Consider the following 13,992-nt stretch of genomic DNA (forward strand, 5'->3'; position numbering starts at 1 on the left):
TTTTTTGTACCTTTCCAATAAAGCGTTTTTCTGGTTTCAGATCTGACCTGGTCTGTGATCTGTGTGTTTGGAGCCGAGGTCCTTCTCAATGCTCTTTCCGTAGCATCATCTGTTCAGGAAATAAGACAGAAGCCCTAGAATCAAATGAGTTCCCTACAGGAACTACTCCAAAAATAACTTGACAGTCCCAAGACAGCAATGGGATTTTTATTTTATTAGAAAAAGCATTTATAAATAATTCAAAATGTACAAGTTTACACTTAGACTCCCAGCAGTCACTTCCTCTTGACAGAAGAGAGCATTATGAACATTTATCATGCTTCGGAGGAGTTGCACTGTCCAGGGCAAAGAAGCAAACAAACCTTCCTTGAGAAAGAGATGCTTCAGTAAATTTCCAGCAAAAACTGAAACTCTCTGGTGCGATTTACATGTGTAAAAAGCCTTGCCTCTTTTAGCGCAGCTGGCTGCTTGCTATTTAATCCATTCATTACAATGGATCTCTAGACTTAGAGAAGAGATGCACAGTGACCAATATAACAGGCCAGATTTCTGGACTTGGGCTCCTTCCCTCTCTCTTCATTTTAAGCTTCACCTTATCTGATGAAGAGTTCTGGAAAATTCACTTTGTAATAGTTTAGTGATCCTAATAAAGGTGCTGACTTAGCCTCTCCAAATACTTTGAGCTTTTCTAGCCAGTGAACGAAGGGACGCTAGGTACCCAAGTTGAAAACATCTGGAGCACTAAAGATTCCTGAGAGTTGAGTTAGTATTGGGAAAGTTTATTATTGCAGTACAATTCCCATCATCCATCCCAGCTAAAGCATCAAGATTCCTGATCCGTAACAGATCAGCTTCAGCAGGCGTATGCGGTATTGAATGCAAGGCCCACCTTCTAAAAAGCCCAAAGTCTTTCCTTTTGCACCCATGGAGGCAAATATATCGCAACTTCTAAGCTTCATTACCCTCTCACAAAGATTGGTTTTCATCCTGACCCCATCCACTCTCTTGGGCAGATGAGATTGAGGATCTTCAAGTGTATCTCCACTACATCTTTAAGCAGTTTGGTCCCACTAACTGCCCTGGCTCCTGAGCCTATGGAATCCTGGGATTTGTAGTTTAGTGCTAATTTTAGAATTCTGTTTGTTCCAGGGCTATCATTCAGAGGAACCTACTGGGATAGAATTGGTAAGTGACTATCATAGAACTTGAAATCTGCCAAAATTCTTCTACAAACGGCCTCAAGACAACATTTTAAAAGGAACCAGAATTTTTTTCCTATTAATGAATTTATCTTGCTTGTTGCTTTACATTGGAAATACAATTTCATTATGCCCTAATTTTTTTTAAAGTTACTTGTTAAATGTAATTATTCTACAGGTAACTCTTTATTCCAAATGCCAGTTTAGATCTTCAATTTCAGAGGTGACTGCTATTAAGAAATGCCTCCGCGAGGCATGAGGAGAGGTGTTTTAAGCCAACTCATAGGACCACCTAGAGACCTTAGTGGAAGAAACAACCATGTTTGTCCTCATTTGCTCATTCCCAAAGCAGGATAAAGCGACTTGAGAAGCATCAGATCTAGCGTGAAGAACAAAAAACTGCAAGGCCTGTATGTGTTTGAGAAACCAGCATTCAAGTTTCCAGTCCTCCTTGAGGCTGCTGCCTACTGTCTCAATCCACAGCTTCTCCATCAAATGGGTCCATCCAGCCTGGTCCAATGCTCTCAGCTGCCAAGATGAAGGTGGTAGGGAGGTTTTCCTAGAAGACCCAAGTTCTCCTCCACCAAGTGCATCTTATAGCTCATCGTCAGACAAGATCAACACCCTTTTCTCAATGTTTTTGCTCTTCCTGCTGTGTGGGACATTCGCCTGGGGTTCCACGTGCCCGTTCTGCCCGCGTCCCCTTGCCTCCGCCTCCTGCATGGACTGCTGGGTATATTGCTGGTATGCCGGGGAGAAATTATGTATGGCATCTTGGACTATATCCTGAGGACTCATGGTCTCCTTCAGTCCACTGGAGATACTCTGCATTGGGGCAAGAGCGGCTGGGAGGAGGAAAAGATGAGAAGGGAACAATCACGTCACTCAGACCTTCTAAGGAAGGAGCAGACCTTAAAACAACAGGTTAGGTGTTCATATAATTCCAGAGACAATGTGTGTCATAGAGTCTTTGAGCTGGAAAGGACCACAAGGGCTATCCAGTTAACCCCTTGCCATGCAAGAATAGACAACTAAAGCTGTGAGATGGCCATAAGGTTTGGTTTCCTTACCTCTTGATCATCTTGTGGGTAGAATTCAGAGTCATAGCTGTGTTAGTCTGGAATATCAGTATGCAAAAGCACCTTGTAGTACCTTTCAGACTAACAAAAGACGTTGTAGTGTAAGTTTTTATAGACTTGGTCTACTTCCTCAGATGCATGAGTGAACTGGTGCCCAGGAAGTATGACAGTCTATGAACGTTTACAAAAGCTTATGCTACAACTCCTTTTATACAGTTTGATCATTGTGGTCTCTCTTCTCTGCACACACATCCCTACAGATGTTGCTAGAGTGCAGTTCCCATCAGCCCTAGCAAGAATGGCCAATGGGGAAGGATGGTGTCAGTTGCAGTCCAACAATGCCTAGAGGGTTGCAGGAGCCCCGCCTTGGTTTATTCCCCCCCCCCCCACTTTATTTTTTGGACCACTAGGTCCTCAAAATGATTCATCCAATGGCAACATGTGGCTTCCATTTCAGTGGACCTGGGAATCTGTTCTGGATAACCTAAAAGAGTTATCCAGAATGATGAATCCTATCCCCCAAACTGCCTAAAATTGAACTCAGCCCTCAAGCCAAGAAAGTTTCCCCACCCTTAGTTTCAGAAAACTTTGTTACCTGTTGCGCTTTCCTTTTTCTCCCTGTACACCTGGCAGGTGAAAGCGTACCGGAGAGCTATGGAAGCAAAGAGCATCTCGATGCATATGATAAAGTTCTGGTATCCAGCGGCGACTGTGCCGGCTCCCACAGCCTTGTCGTCGATGATCTGAACCTCTGGGATCACCCCACATTTTTCCAGGATCGCCAACAGCATCCCTATTTTTTGAAGAAAGATAACTGAGTATCACCCATGGGTGTGTGTGGCATCTTCCCCGGTTGTATCTACATGCACAGACTTTATGTAAGTTCACAGAACTGAAGTACCCCAGGTTCAAAGGGTCTTTGGATGGAAGACAAAAGGAGATGAAGCCACTTTTAAGAAAACCAAAATCAAGGAAGCCCACCTTGCCAGAAGGAGAGGAAGATCACAGCTTTGATAGTGAGGAACTTGAGGACGGGCTCAAAGGGACGCAAGAAGTCCATGGTGGCAAAGTAGAAAAGGAAGAGGGCATAGAGGGCCAGGCTGACAGAGAAGTTGTAGACGATGGTGATGTAGAGGTAGCCGCTGTGGACACTAGGAAGACAAGACAAAACAAACAACATGGTCAGGAAGCAAATAAATGTGTTTGTAATAAACCATTATTTAAAAGATTAGGACACATCCACCATGCAAAACCTTGTGGGTCTGCAAATGGAAACCTCCTATGCTGTGCAAAAATGTGTGGATCTCCGAATGAGACCTCCTATGCATTGCAAAACCTTGCCAGTCTGCAAACCTGAGCTCTTTTCTGGCACACAAAACCTTCCAGAGGTGCCAGTTAAGAGTTTATTTCACTGCAAAGCCTCCTTGGGTTTTAAACAGCTTCTTAAATAGTTCCTGTTTCCTGACTGGAAATAAGAGCAGGAGCAACTCATGGGCAGAACGAGGACCCAAAGGCTAGAGGGTTTTCCTCCCCTGCCATATACTCCTTGAGGAACTGCTGAAAGCAAACTGCTAGCATCTTTGCGCAGGTAAGTTTCTCACTTGAAATCTCCGTCATTATATTTCCCAAAAGCTTGAAGGATGATGGTGATGAGGGCCATGAGAGGTTTCACAATGCAGAACTGCAGTGTTGCCTGGAAGGGGATTGAACAAGAACAAAGAGAAACACTGTAAAGGAAAGTGAGACAAGTAGCGTCATGGGGGGAGTGCGGATCGCACTGGGTGACCCCATTAAAAGGGGTGACACTGAGCAGCCGCAAGGTGTCCCAAAGCCCCTCAGTCAGGAAGAAGTGGTGGGACTCTTCTTGATGTGAAATTCCCCTTTGTGGATTAAATACAAGGGGTGACTGCGGATCTTTCTCTCTGATTCCCACTCCTGCAGCCTCCTCTTCCCAATCTAATGGAGCTGCCCAAGGTGCTGCACAGTTTATCTGCCCCAAAATAGCTTCACTTTTTCTCACTCCTTTAAAGTCTAGAGAAAAACCCAGACCCCTGCTTTACCGCTGTGCCAGCTGCCAGTCCCAACTGTAGCAATTGGTGCGGGGTTTGACTCAAGTTGCAGCTACAGTTCTGCATCTTTCTGCTATGTGCATGTGCAGAATTACCCTCCAGTGCTACTCACCTGCTTGCAAAATCTGAGGAACCCGATAGAATAGGACATCCCTTGCAAACAGCATGTGCCGTAGACGCAACTAGACCTGCAACGAAACAAAACTACCACCTATCAGTGCCAACCTAGAGCCAGAAATGTTGTGTTGAGGAACCCTAAAGCAGAGGTAGGCAAGGCCAGATTATCTGTGTGGCCCTCAGGGAGGAATGGGAATGGAGGCTGTGAAGCCACAATAACCAATTTCTGTCAACTCACACAATCGGCTTCCCTCGGATCTCTGCCATGATGGTGCTCTCGCCTCCAAGATACTCGAAGCAAAGGCTCAAGAAACTGTAGATCACAAAGGCTGCAAGAGAGAGAAAACCATCACTCAGGGCCACAAGGAAAATTCATCATTTTCTTCCTAACTGAAAATTGTGGAATCCATGGAGGACACTCATGTGTTGCAAAAATAACAAGAATGTAGCCTCTACTGTGGCAGCTCCAAAGGCAGGAGAAGGAAGACCAAGAAGGGTATTTGGAGAAGTCACAGCAACCTCTCAGTTTAGTTGGCATGGCAGTCATGCATCCTTTTAAGCTAAATCCTGCTGCCAGTGTGCCTCGTCATCCTGTTCCTTCTTTACACTCCATTTTTATCTCAGATACTGTTTTATAGTCCATCAGGCTGTTGCTTAGTTAAAAATATAATAATACACGTAAAATAATGACTTTCTTACGGCCATTGGCCAGCACAAGTTTAAAAATAATTTCTTCTTCGTGGGCTCTGCGAATCAACAAGGGTTTCACTGCGCCTGCCCGCAGTGCTGCTCGGAACCTACTGGAACACTGGGCAGAGTGTAACTCTGCCAACATATGAAACTTTTGGGGCGGTAACCCGCCCACCCGTTATCAGCCCCTGCCTCCCGCTCTTTCCCCCAGTTCCTTTTTCCGCCGGCTAGCTGGGAACTTTTTCGCTTGCTTCGCTTGGCTGGAATCACTTCCGTTTTTTGACCTCAGGACTGTACTCTTGACCATTCTTTGTCTCCCCCCCTGGTAACTTCGACTTTCGGACTGTTGACCCGCGTTTACGGATTCCCTCGCTTTGGAGCGACTTCGGAAATGCCTGCACCTTCAAGAAGTGCGACATTTTGCCGGGGCAAAGTGGCCCGTCCCAGACCCGCACTCCTCCTGCCTGCTGTGCTGGCAAGAACCATGAACAAGGCCTGCCTGCTCTGCAGATCCCCTCGTCCCAGGCGCGGAAAAACCGTGAGCCCGGCTCCTTGTCAGCGATTGCCCTGGGTAAGGTGCAAGAGGGAGGTTTGCGGTCATCCTCTTTCCCGCCTTCCGCCCCCCGCCTCATCTTCTGCCGGCAGTGTGTCCAGTGTTTGCATCTGGGAGGACCGCCGTTCCCGCGTGGGGTGTGTCCCCGGGCCGGGACAACCCCTTCCCCACCTCCGATGTGGCCCGTGGCTCGAAACCAACCCCGCCCAGCGCCACCGACGAACCCTCCACGCGCCCCCACAAGTCTTCCGGGGACTGAGGGGTACCGAGCCAGCCTCCAAACCGACGAGGGAGATCAGAGGGCTCGCATTCTAAGAGGCCACCGACGGAGGTCCATCTGCCGCCTCGCCTTCGTCCTCCAAGGCATCCAAGGCGTCTCGCCACGCTCCGAAGCCTAAGAGCTGGCTGTGCCTTCGGGAGGGCAAAGTCTCCAAGGACTCCGCTCGGCACGCGCTGCTGTCCCCCTAGGACCCTCCCGGACAACCCCCCTTCTTCCCAGCAGAGGGTTCCCGGCCTGGGAAGAAAGAGACACCCACGACAAGTCGGGTCGGCCGGCCCGAAGAAGTCCAAGTCTTCCAAGGAGTGGCCACCTCCGACCCCGAGACAAAGGACAAGAAAGCGTTCCCCTTCCAAACAGGCCCGTGCTTCCACTTCGGCAGCTCCACGCGATCCGGAGGGCCTACGCTGGGGGCTCGACGGACTCCGGTACCGGACACGCCACCGGCCGCCCCACCAGGACTTTGTCCACGGGACGAAGGACAACCGGTCTTCCTCCTCTCTCGCCGGAACACCGGTCGCCTTCCCCTCTGGAACCGACAAGATGAGCGAACGCAGCCCCGCGAGGCAGGGGATACCGGACCGTTCTTTGATACTCATCTGGGCCGGTATTATTTGTCGGTGTTCTGGAGGACCGAGCCATGAAGGAGTTCACCAGGCTGAACCCCATCTGCAGACCACGGCACCCGTCCAGATCGGTCCCCCGACCAGTATTGTCTTCAAGAGATCCACTTCTCCACCTCGCAGGCGCCACGATCCTCGACGGACTTCATCCCAACCCGCGCCGAGATCCCAGTCCAGGGTTGCGGACCCCTCTCCTCTGACTTGGACCTCCGACGAGGAACCTTTGCTTCCGTCTGAAGCTCCTTTCCAACGAGGATGTCCTCTCGGGGTCGGCCTCACCCGCAGAGATGCATAACCGAGCCGTCTTCCCCGTCGGGACGACGTCGCTCCTTCACCGAACACGTTCTCAAGGGGCGAGGGCTCTCGACACGAGCTCGCCTCTCCGAAGCGACGAGCGGAGGACCCGGTTGACGTCGGGTGCACGGACGAGTGCCTACTCCACCTTGTCCTGCCTCTCCTTCCGTCGCTCCACCACCTCGTCAAGAGGTCCTGGGGACTCCCCCCCGGCCACCCTGTCGGCACCCTCCCGCAAGGTGAGATCGCTCTACAGAGTCGCGCCCGGCGAGCTGTCCTTGGTTGGCCGACCACCCCAGCGCCGAACGCTGCGATGTGGAGGGAGCCCAACACAGCTTCGTACAAAGCAGGCGCGACCTCCCTGTTGACCGGGAGGCGCAAAAAGGTGGACGGGACTGGCCAAGAAGGCTACTCGGCAGCGGCCCTCTCGGTCAAGGCCGCCAGTCAGTACCTGCCCATGGGGGGCCTACCATCCAGGACCCTCATGGAACGATTCCCCCCTCATCCCAGACGTCCCGGAGGACATCCAGAGGCACTGGTGGAAGTCAGAGATGAGACTCATTCCATGGGGTTGGCTCACCACCACTTCCGAATATGGCAGACTGCTCAGGGAGGGCCATGTCCGCATCCATGGCACTTAGGCGCCACGCCTGGTTGAGCCTCAGGACCTCAACCCTACGGTCAGGGGGCGCCATCGGGACATGCCGGCTCGACGGGACCACGGGCTTTTCCATGCCGAGACCGGACCCCCGCTGAAACAGGAAGTTCAGGATGAAGGCGGGCGCGAGAAGCATGGCATGGTCTTTGGCACCGGCCCTCTCCGTCTTCCGGAAGCGTCAGCGCCCGTGCAGCCACAAGGTCAGTCACAGGGGACCTTCTCCCCGGGATCACGGCAGTCCCACGACAGGGCCTCCCAGAGACACCGCTTCCCCTCCCCGCGCGGCTTCCCCCCTGGCCGTCGCAACTTCCCGCCTCGGTACCACCCAGCAGTCCCGCGCCGGCAGGACACCGACCAGGGGGAAGAAGAGAACCTGAAGGGACGCAGCGGCTTCGTCTCTCCTTCACCCCTCTTCTCTTGGACATTCTGAGGCCCTTCGTAACACCTGGGCCTCTATAACGCGGACTCGTGGGTTCTCAACATCGTCCGTAGGGGGTTTATGCCTCCCGAGTTCCAAGAGCTCCTCCACTGGAGCCTTCATGCACTCCCCCCGGACACCTTCTCGACGAAGTGCGCGCGCCTTTGCTTGTAAAGGGCAATCTCCCCTTTCCCGCTGCCGCGACAATGTCCTCGTGGCCTTTTTCTCCAGGTAATTCACAGTACGGAAAGCAGATGGGGGGCATCAGGCCCATCCTGGACTTGAGACAATGAACTTGGTTCCTTGAACTACCACCGTTTTCGAATGGTAACCTGGGCTTCCATTCGGCCTCGGCTTCACCAGGGGCCTGTGGTTTGCGACCGTCGACCGAAGGACGCCTACTTCCCATCGGGATCCCGAGATCCCACCGGAGATTCCTCCCCGCTTCGCTGTCGGGCCCACCCTCGTACCACTACAACGTTCTTCCTTCGGCTTGGCCACGGCTCCACGAGTCTTCACACAAGTGCATGGCACCGGTGGTGGGCATACCTCATCAAAGGGGCTTCATGGGTCTTTCCCTACCTGGACGACTGGCTGTTTGGCAGCCGAATCCCAAGGCGAGCTGCAGGAGGCAATCTCCTCCGCCTTGCGCCTCTTGGCTCCCTCGGGGCTGGTCGTCAACAGGGAAAGTCCCACACCCACTTCACACACCGACCACCGGCAGGTCAAGTTCATGGGGGCCATCCTCGACTCCGAAACGGCTGCTTAGGCCTTCCTCCCTCCGCCCGGACCGTTTTGCGCCTTGACACGTCCGCAGGCCGTGCATCTCCCACAGAAGGGTGGAGAGCCAGAGACGGCCAAGTCGCCCTAGGCCACATGGCATCGACGACATTCGCACCCCTTGGGCAAGACTTGTCTCTTCGGCCTCTTCAATCCTGGTTCCTCTCGGTCTCTCTCCGTTGAGGACCCCCCCGTCCAATGGCTCACGGGTACCGAAGCGCGGTCCGCCTCCCGCAGATGGTGGTTCGACAGCTGCAACCGGTCTGCACCGGGATGCCCTTTCATCAGCCCCAGGCACAACTGACTCTGACAACCGAATGCATCTGGAGGATGGGGCGCTCACCCTGCTCGATCTCCTCGTCAAAAACAGTGGTCCGCGCAAGACAAGCTCCCTCCACATCAACGCTTTGGAGAATGCTTGCAGTGGAAAAAGGCCTTGAGGGCGTTTCGGAGTTCGCTGTCACAGGAAGGGTGGTCCTCCTGAGGACAGACAACCACCACTGTGATGTATTACATCAACAAGCAAGGTGGGTAACCGAATCCAGGACCTGCTCGACATCACGCTCCGCATCTGGGATGGTGCATCCGAGGCGCGTCCTCCTCCAGGCGATTCACCTTCCGGGGAGGACAACGAGCTGGCGGATCGCCTCAGCAGATCTCCATCGGTATGCCCCGAGTGGAGGGCTCCATCCCGAGATGGTCAGCGCCCTCTTCGATCGGTGGGGAACCCCCGGATCGACCTCTTCGCGACCAGGTGGAACAGCCACTGCCCCCACGTTCTGCTCCAGGAAGCGAATGGACGGATCCCTCGAGACGCACGCTTTCCTCTGGACGGAGGATCTTCTCTAACGCCTTCCCTCCGTTCCCTCTCATCATCAGGGTGGTGTCCAAGAACAACGGACCACTCGCATGCGATCCTGGTCACCACCCCTGGTGGCCGAGACAGCCGTGGTTCGCATCCCATCTCCACTCTCCAGGAGATGCTTCCTCCGCCTCGACCCTCGTCCGGGACCTACTGTCGATCAGGACGGATGGATTCTCCACCGGACATCGAGAGCCTGCCGCTGGTAGCCTGGAGGTACAGCCCTGACGCTTTGCCGGAGTCGGTGAGGACGGTGGATCCTGGCTGCAAGAAAACCTTCCACCCACCGGTCCTATGAACCTGAAATGGAGGATTTGGGCCCTCTTCCTTGGACCGAAAGGGCTTGTCTCCCTGCTCAGGTGTTCCACTCCAGTGGTGCTGGAGTTTTTGATGGCACTTTTGGATGGAGGGGCTGTCCCTCACATCCATCAACTGCTACTTTCTGCCATTTGGTGCCAAATATACCAGTTCGGGGGGTGAGTGGTTCTTTCTTCAAAGGACCCCTTGGTGAAGGGGTTCCTGAAGGGTTGTGCCCCTGTATCCTCCTGTGTGGTACAACGCCGGCTTGGAGCTTGGAGACGGTACTGTCCGCCCTCCAATCACAAGTCCTTTTGAACCTATGGCCACAGCGAGACTTGAGACTATTGACTTGGAAAACCACCTTTCTCGTGGCCATCACCCTGGCCCTGCCGTGGCGGGCGAACTCTGTGCTTTACGGAGGGACAGCCATTCCTGAGGTTCCACAAGGACAAGGTGGTCCCCGTACGGACATTACCTTCTTGCCGAAGGTTGTGTCTGCTTTCACATGTGCCAAGAACATTCGCTGCCCCACTCTCTCGCATCTCGCAACCACCACGTACGTCGGAAATGCGGAGCTACGCCTACACTCTCTTGATGGTCGGAGAGCACTGGCGTTTATTTTTGGACAGAACTGCGCCTCCCAGCGGTCCAAGAGACTTTTTCCAAGCTACGGAACCCGAAAAAAGAAAAAGGGTTGCTTGGTCTGCGCAGAGGTTTCCAAATGGGTGGCTGGGTACCATCCACTCTGCTCTACGAACGGTTGGGCAAACCTCTTCTGGCAGGGTTTCGGTCTCATTCTACAAGGTCAATGGCAGCATCCTCTGATTCCTGTCGGGGATCCCTTGGAGGATGTCTGCAAGGCTGCTGTCTGGTCCCAACTCTGACTTTGATTAAACTTAGAGGTTGGACACCAGTGCCATCCGAGACGCAGCTTCGGGAGGGCTGTGTTAGTTTCCAGGTTGCAAGTGTTGCACTACTGATGTGTTTCAACGAGACAGTGACCGTCAACAGCGTTCAAGTTGGCTTGCACCAGGCCGAGGGACCGGTCTTGCATGACCTCTGTTCCTACTCAGGTTTAGCAAGTTTATTGCCACTTGTTTTATCATGAACAAAAAGACGGACTCTGTGTATGGTTCAAGGGTTTTATTTGTAATAAATATCCTGGTTTACCAGAGTTTGGTTTCAGGACACTCCTCCCGCCGCAGCATACCTTAGCTTGTCAGTCTCAAACCCATTTGTATGACGCAGAGACCACGAAGAGAAGGAAGATGCTTACCTGTAACGGATTTCTTCGAGTGGTCATCTGCGAATACATACAAATCCCACCCGTCCTCCCCATAGTGTCCTGCTCACATTGGCTCTTTCCATCGCCTGCTTGGCGGAAAAATTGGCGGAACTGGGGAAGAAGAGCGGGAAGGGCAGGGGCCTTATAACGGGTGGGCAGAGGTACCAGCCAAAAAGTTTCAATATGTTGCAGAGTTAACTCGCCCAGTGATTCCAGTAGGTTTCCGAGCGCACGCGCAGGCGCAGTGAAACCCAGTTGTTGTATGCCGCAGATAACACGGCGAAAAATACCGTTACAGGTAAGCAACCTGGTCCTTATGTCTCTTCTGTCCTCTAACCATCTCACAAAAGGTATACATTGAGCGCCTTCTCGAATCACCTGCCACTTAGTCGCGCAGCAGCCTGCAGGCAAGGTTCAGTCCTGAGAGAAATGGGGTGCATCTACACATAATAACAAGAGAAGGCTAAATGTCTCACCAAACAAAATCCCAGGACCCAGAGCATTGAGCCTGACAACTAAAGCGGTGGTCAACCTGGATTATTCTGCAGTGCGCATTCAGCCAAATGGGTGTCAAAAGCTGCATTTTCTAAAGTGCAGATGCTGTTTATCTCCCAAAGCCAAAGCACAAGACTGGCTCACCTTCATAGCAGTCGCGGACGGAATCGAAATAAACGTAGTACTGGTGGCTTCCAATCAGCACAAAGGCTGAGCCAAGGTCAAAGGCATAGATGGGGAAGATGAAGAGGAATGCGGGATGATGTACCGCGGCCTTGGGGGAGGTGTAGTTTTTCAGGTGCAAGAATATCTGGCGAGAGCAGGTGGAGAAAAGGAATGAAAACCATGAGAACAACAGAACAAGCCAGCAAAAGGTCAGGCTTTTATTGTAATTGAAATGTGATGATAGGGCAGAAGACACATCATCTATATGGGAAATTAGGAACTCAGCAGCACAGGACCCCCCGGTTTTGGGAAAGATTTTACTTTGCAGGAAACCTGGTGAGCGCATGCATCTGACAATGGCCAACAAGGGAAACAATGGAAGGACAAAGTCCACCTGAAAGCTCTTGCCATTGAGAGAGATCAACGCAATGCAAATAGTCTATAGAAAAGTTCCCTTTTTTCGACACATCTCTTCCAGTTTTTGCAAAAACAACAAAGCAAGAGGATCGGTCTGTGTGATACTGGGATTCAGCAAATAAACCTGTCCCCTGTAAATAATTCCTGGTTAGGTTGAATAGCAGGCTTCCCCAGTGACCTTCGACGTGTACAAGTCCCACTGGCCATGCCGGTCTGAGCATGATGGGTCTGTCACAACAACTGGCTTGGATGAGTCTGGCTAGTCTCCCCCACTGCCCCAAACTGCAATGGGACCAGGGTTTGATTCCCTGCTCGGCCATGAAAGCGATTGGGCAAGTCACACATTAAGTGTGAGGCATTAAGTACCAACCACAATTGTTTTGGAAATTAAGGCAGAGTCCTTTATGATAGGCATTGTTCCATATCAAGATAAAGTGGAGAACATTCCGTCTTATGGGAAAAGAACATTTAACCTAGCCAGGAGCCTAGCAGAGCCGAGGGTGAGCCCTGGCACCCACCTGTCGCGAGAGAAGGAAGATGCTAACTGATCAGCTCGACATTGGCTGGAGTTGTTTGTGTGGTAGCAGCCCTCCACAATCTGGAGGGCCATACAATTCCCTAACCTGCAAGCCAGAATACTCAAACTTATTTAAGTAATGGTCTTTCCCTCCCCCCCAGCTCATATGAACAATTAGTCTCCCCATGTCTTCTCACCATCTTACCTGGTGTGAAGGTGATAAGAGCGCAGCCCACAGACAAAGAGGACCCGAGATAACTCTGGGCTGTCGACTGGTCAAAACAAGGTTGCTGGTTATGCCGAGAGCCCATTCTTTTTCGGTCCGGATTGGGAGGCGTCACTCACAATTAGTGTCCAGTGTTCACCAACAGCGGAAGGACACCTAACCAAAGGTGGGTACCGGGAGCCATGCTGGTGATCGAGTCTCTCCCCGGGAGAGAGGACTGGTTGACGTAGTTCGTATCGTTCATCTGCAAGGAGCAAAGGGGGAATATGCGTCAGCAGAGGAGTCGTCAAGTACAACAAGCAGAGATAAAAGACCTGCTTAGGAAATGGTACAGGAGGCAGGCAGGAAGAATCAGGAAATACACTGATATGGTTCAATGTTGTGTTTGAAAAAAAAAATATGCCTTCAAGCGCTTTCCGACGTATGGCGAACTACCCTGGGGTTTTTCTTGGCAATATTGGCTCGGAGGTTGCCACTGCCTTCTCCTGAGCCGAGAGGAGTGTGACGTGTCCAAAGTCACCTAGTGTGGTTTCATGGATAAGTAGCTGGTTTTTATTGTCTTTTTTACTCTTTTAAACTGTTGTTTTTGTTGTGGTGTTGAATGGCATGCAAGACGTTCCATCGAACAGGAAACTCTATCACTCAGTTTTCTGGCAAGTTTCTCCGAAGAGGTTTGCCACTGCCTCCCCCTGAGGCTGAGAGAGAGTGTGACTTGCACAATGTCATCCAATGGATTTTTATGGCTGAGCGGGGATTCGAACCCTTGCTTCCCGTGCCACTCCGCGTTCAAACCACTATACCAAGCTGGACCTTTATCATGTACCTTGATGACACCATATAAATGAATGGTGAGGGTGAGAGCCAGGATGATGACAACAGGGCATGGTAAGGTTTTTCTCGGGCTTCTTTGTCCAATGTTTATGGCATCTTTCTCACCCCAAGGTCAGAGGATCCGATGGGGTTTTAAA

General features: G+C 51.9%; 2 protein-coding genes across 2 annotated transcripts in view; both read right to left on the reverse strand.

The window, feature by feature from the left end:
- Nucleotides 1–13,992, reverse strand: part of LOC121914363 (transmembrane protein 184A-like) — a 308,956-nt gene that overhangs the window by 291,562 nt on the left and 3,402 nt on the right. The gene's annotated exons all lie outside the window — the stretch shown is intronic.
- LOC121914423 (transmembrane protein 184A-like) lies at nucleotides 192–13,109 on the reverse strand. The gene is made up of 8 exons (XM_042437819.1): nucleotides 13,004–13,109; nucleotides 11,844–12,125; nucleotides 4,703–4,793; nucleotides 4,460–4,535; nucleotides 3,880–3,971; nucleotides 3,260–3,429; nucleotides 2,874–3,071; nucleotides 192–2,044 (listed from the first exon to the last, which is right to left on the reverse strand). Exons 1-8 carry the CDS (start codon nucleotides 13,107–13,109, stop codon nucleotides 1,794–1,796), a joined length of 1,266 nt encoding a protein of 421 aa, XP_042293753.1. The 3' UTR covers nucleotides 192–1,793.

This window comes from Sceloporus undulatus, chromosome 8 (assembly GCF_019175285.1).
Source record: "Sceloporus undulatus isolate JIND9_A2432 ecotype Alabama chromosome 8, SceUnd_v1.1, whole genome shotgun sequence".
Classification (NCBI taxonomy): Eukaryota; Metazoa; Chordata; class Lepidosauria; order Squamata; family Phrynosomatidae; genus Sceloporus; species Sceloporus undulatus.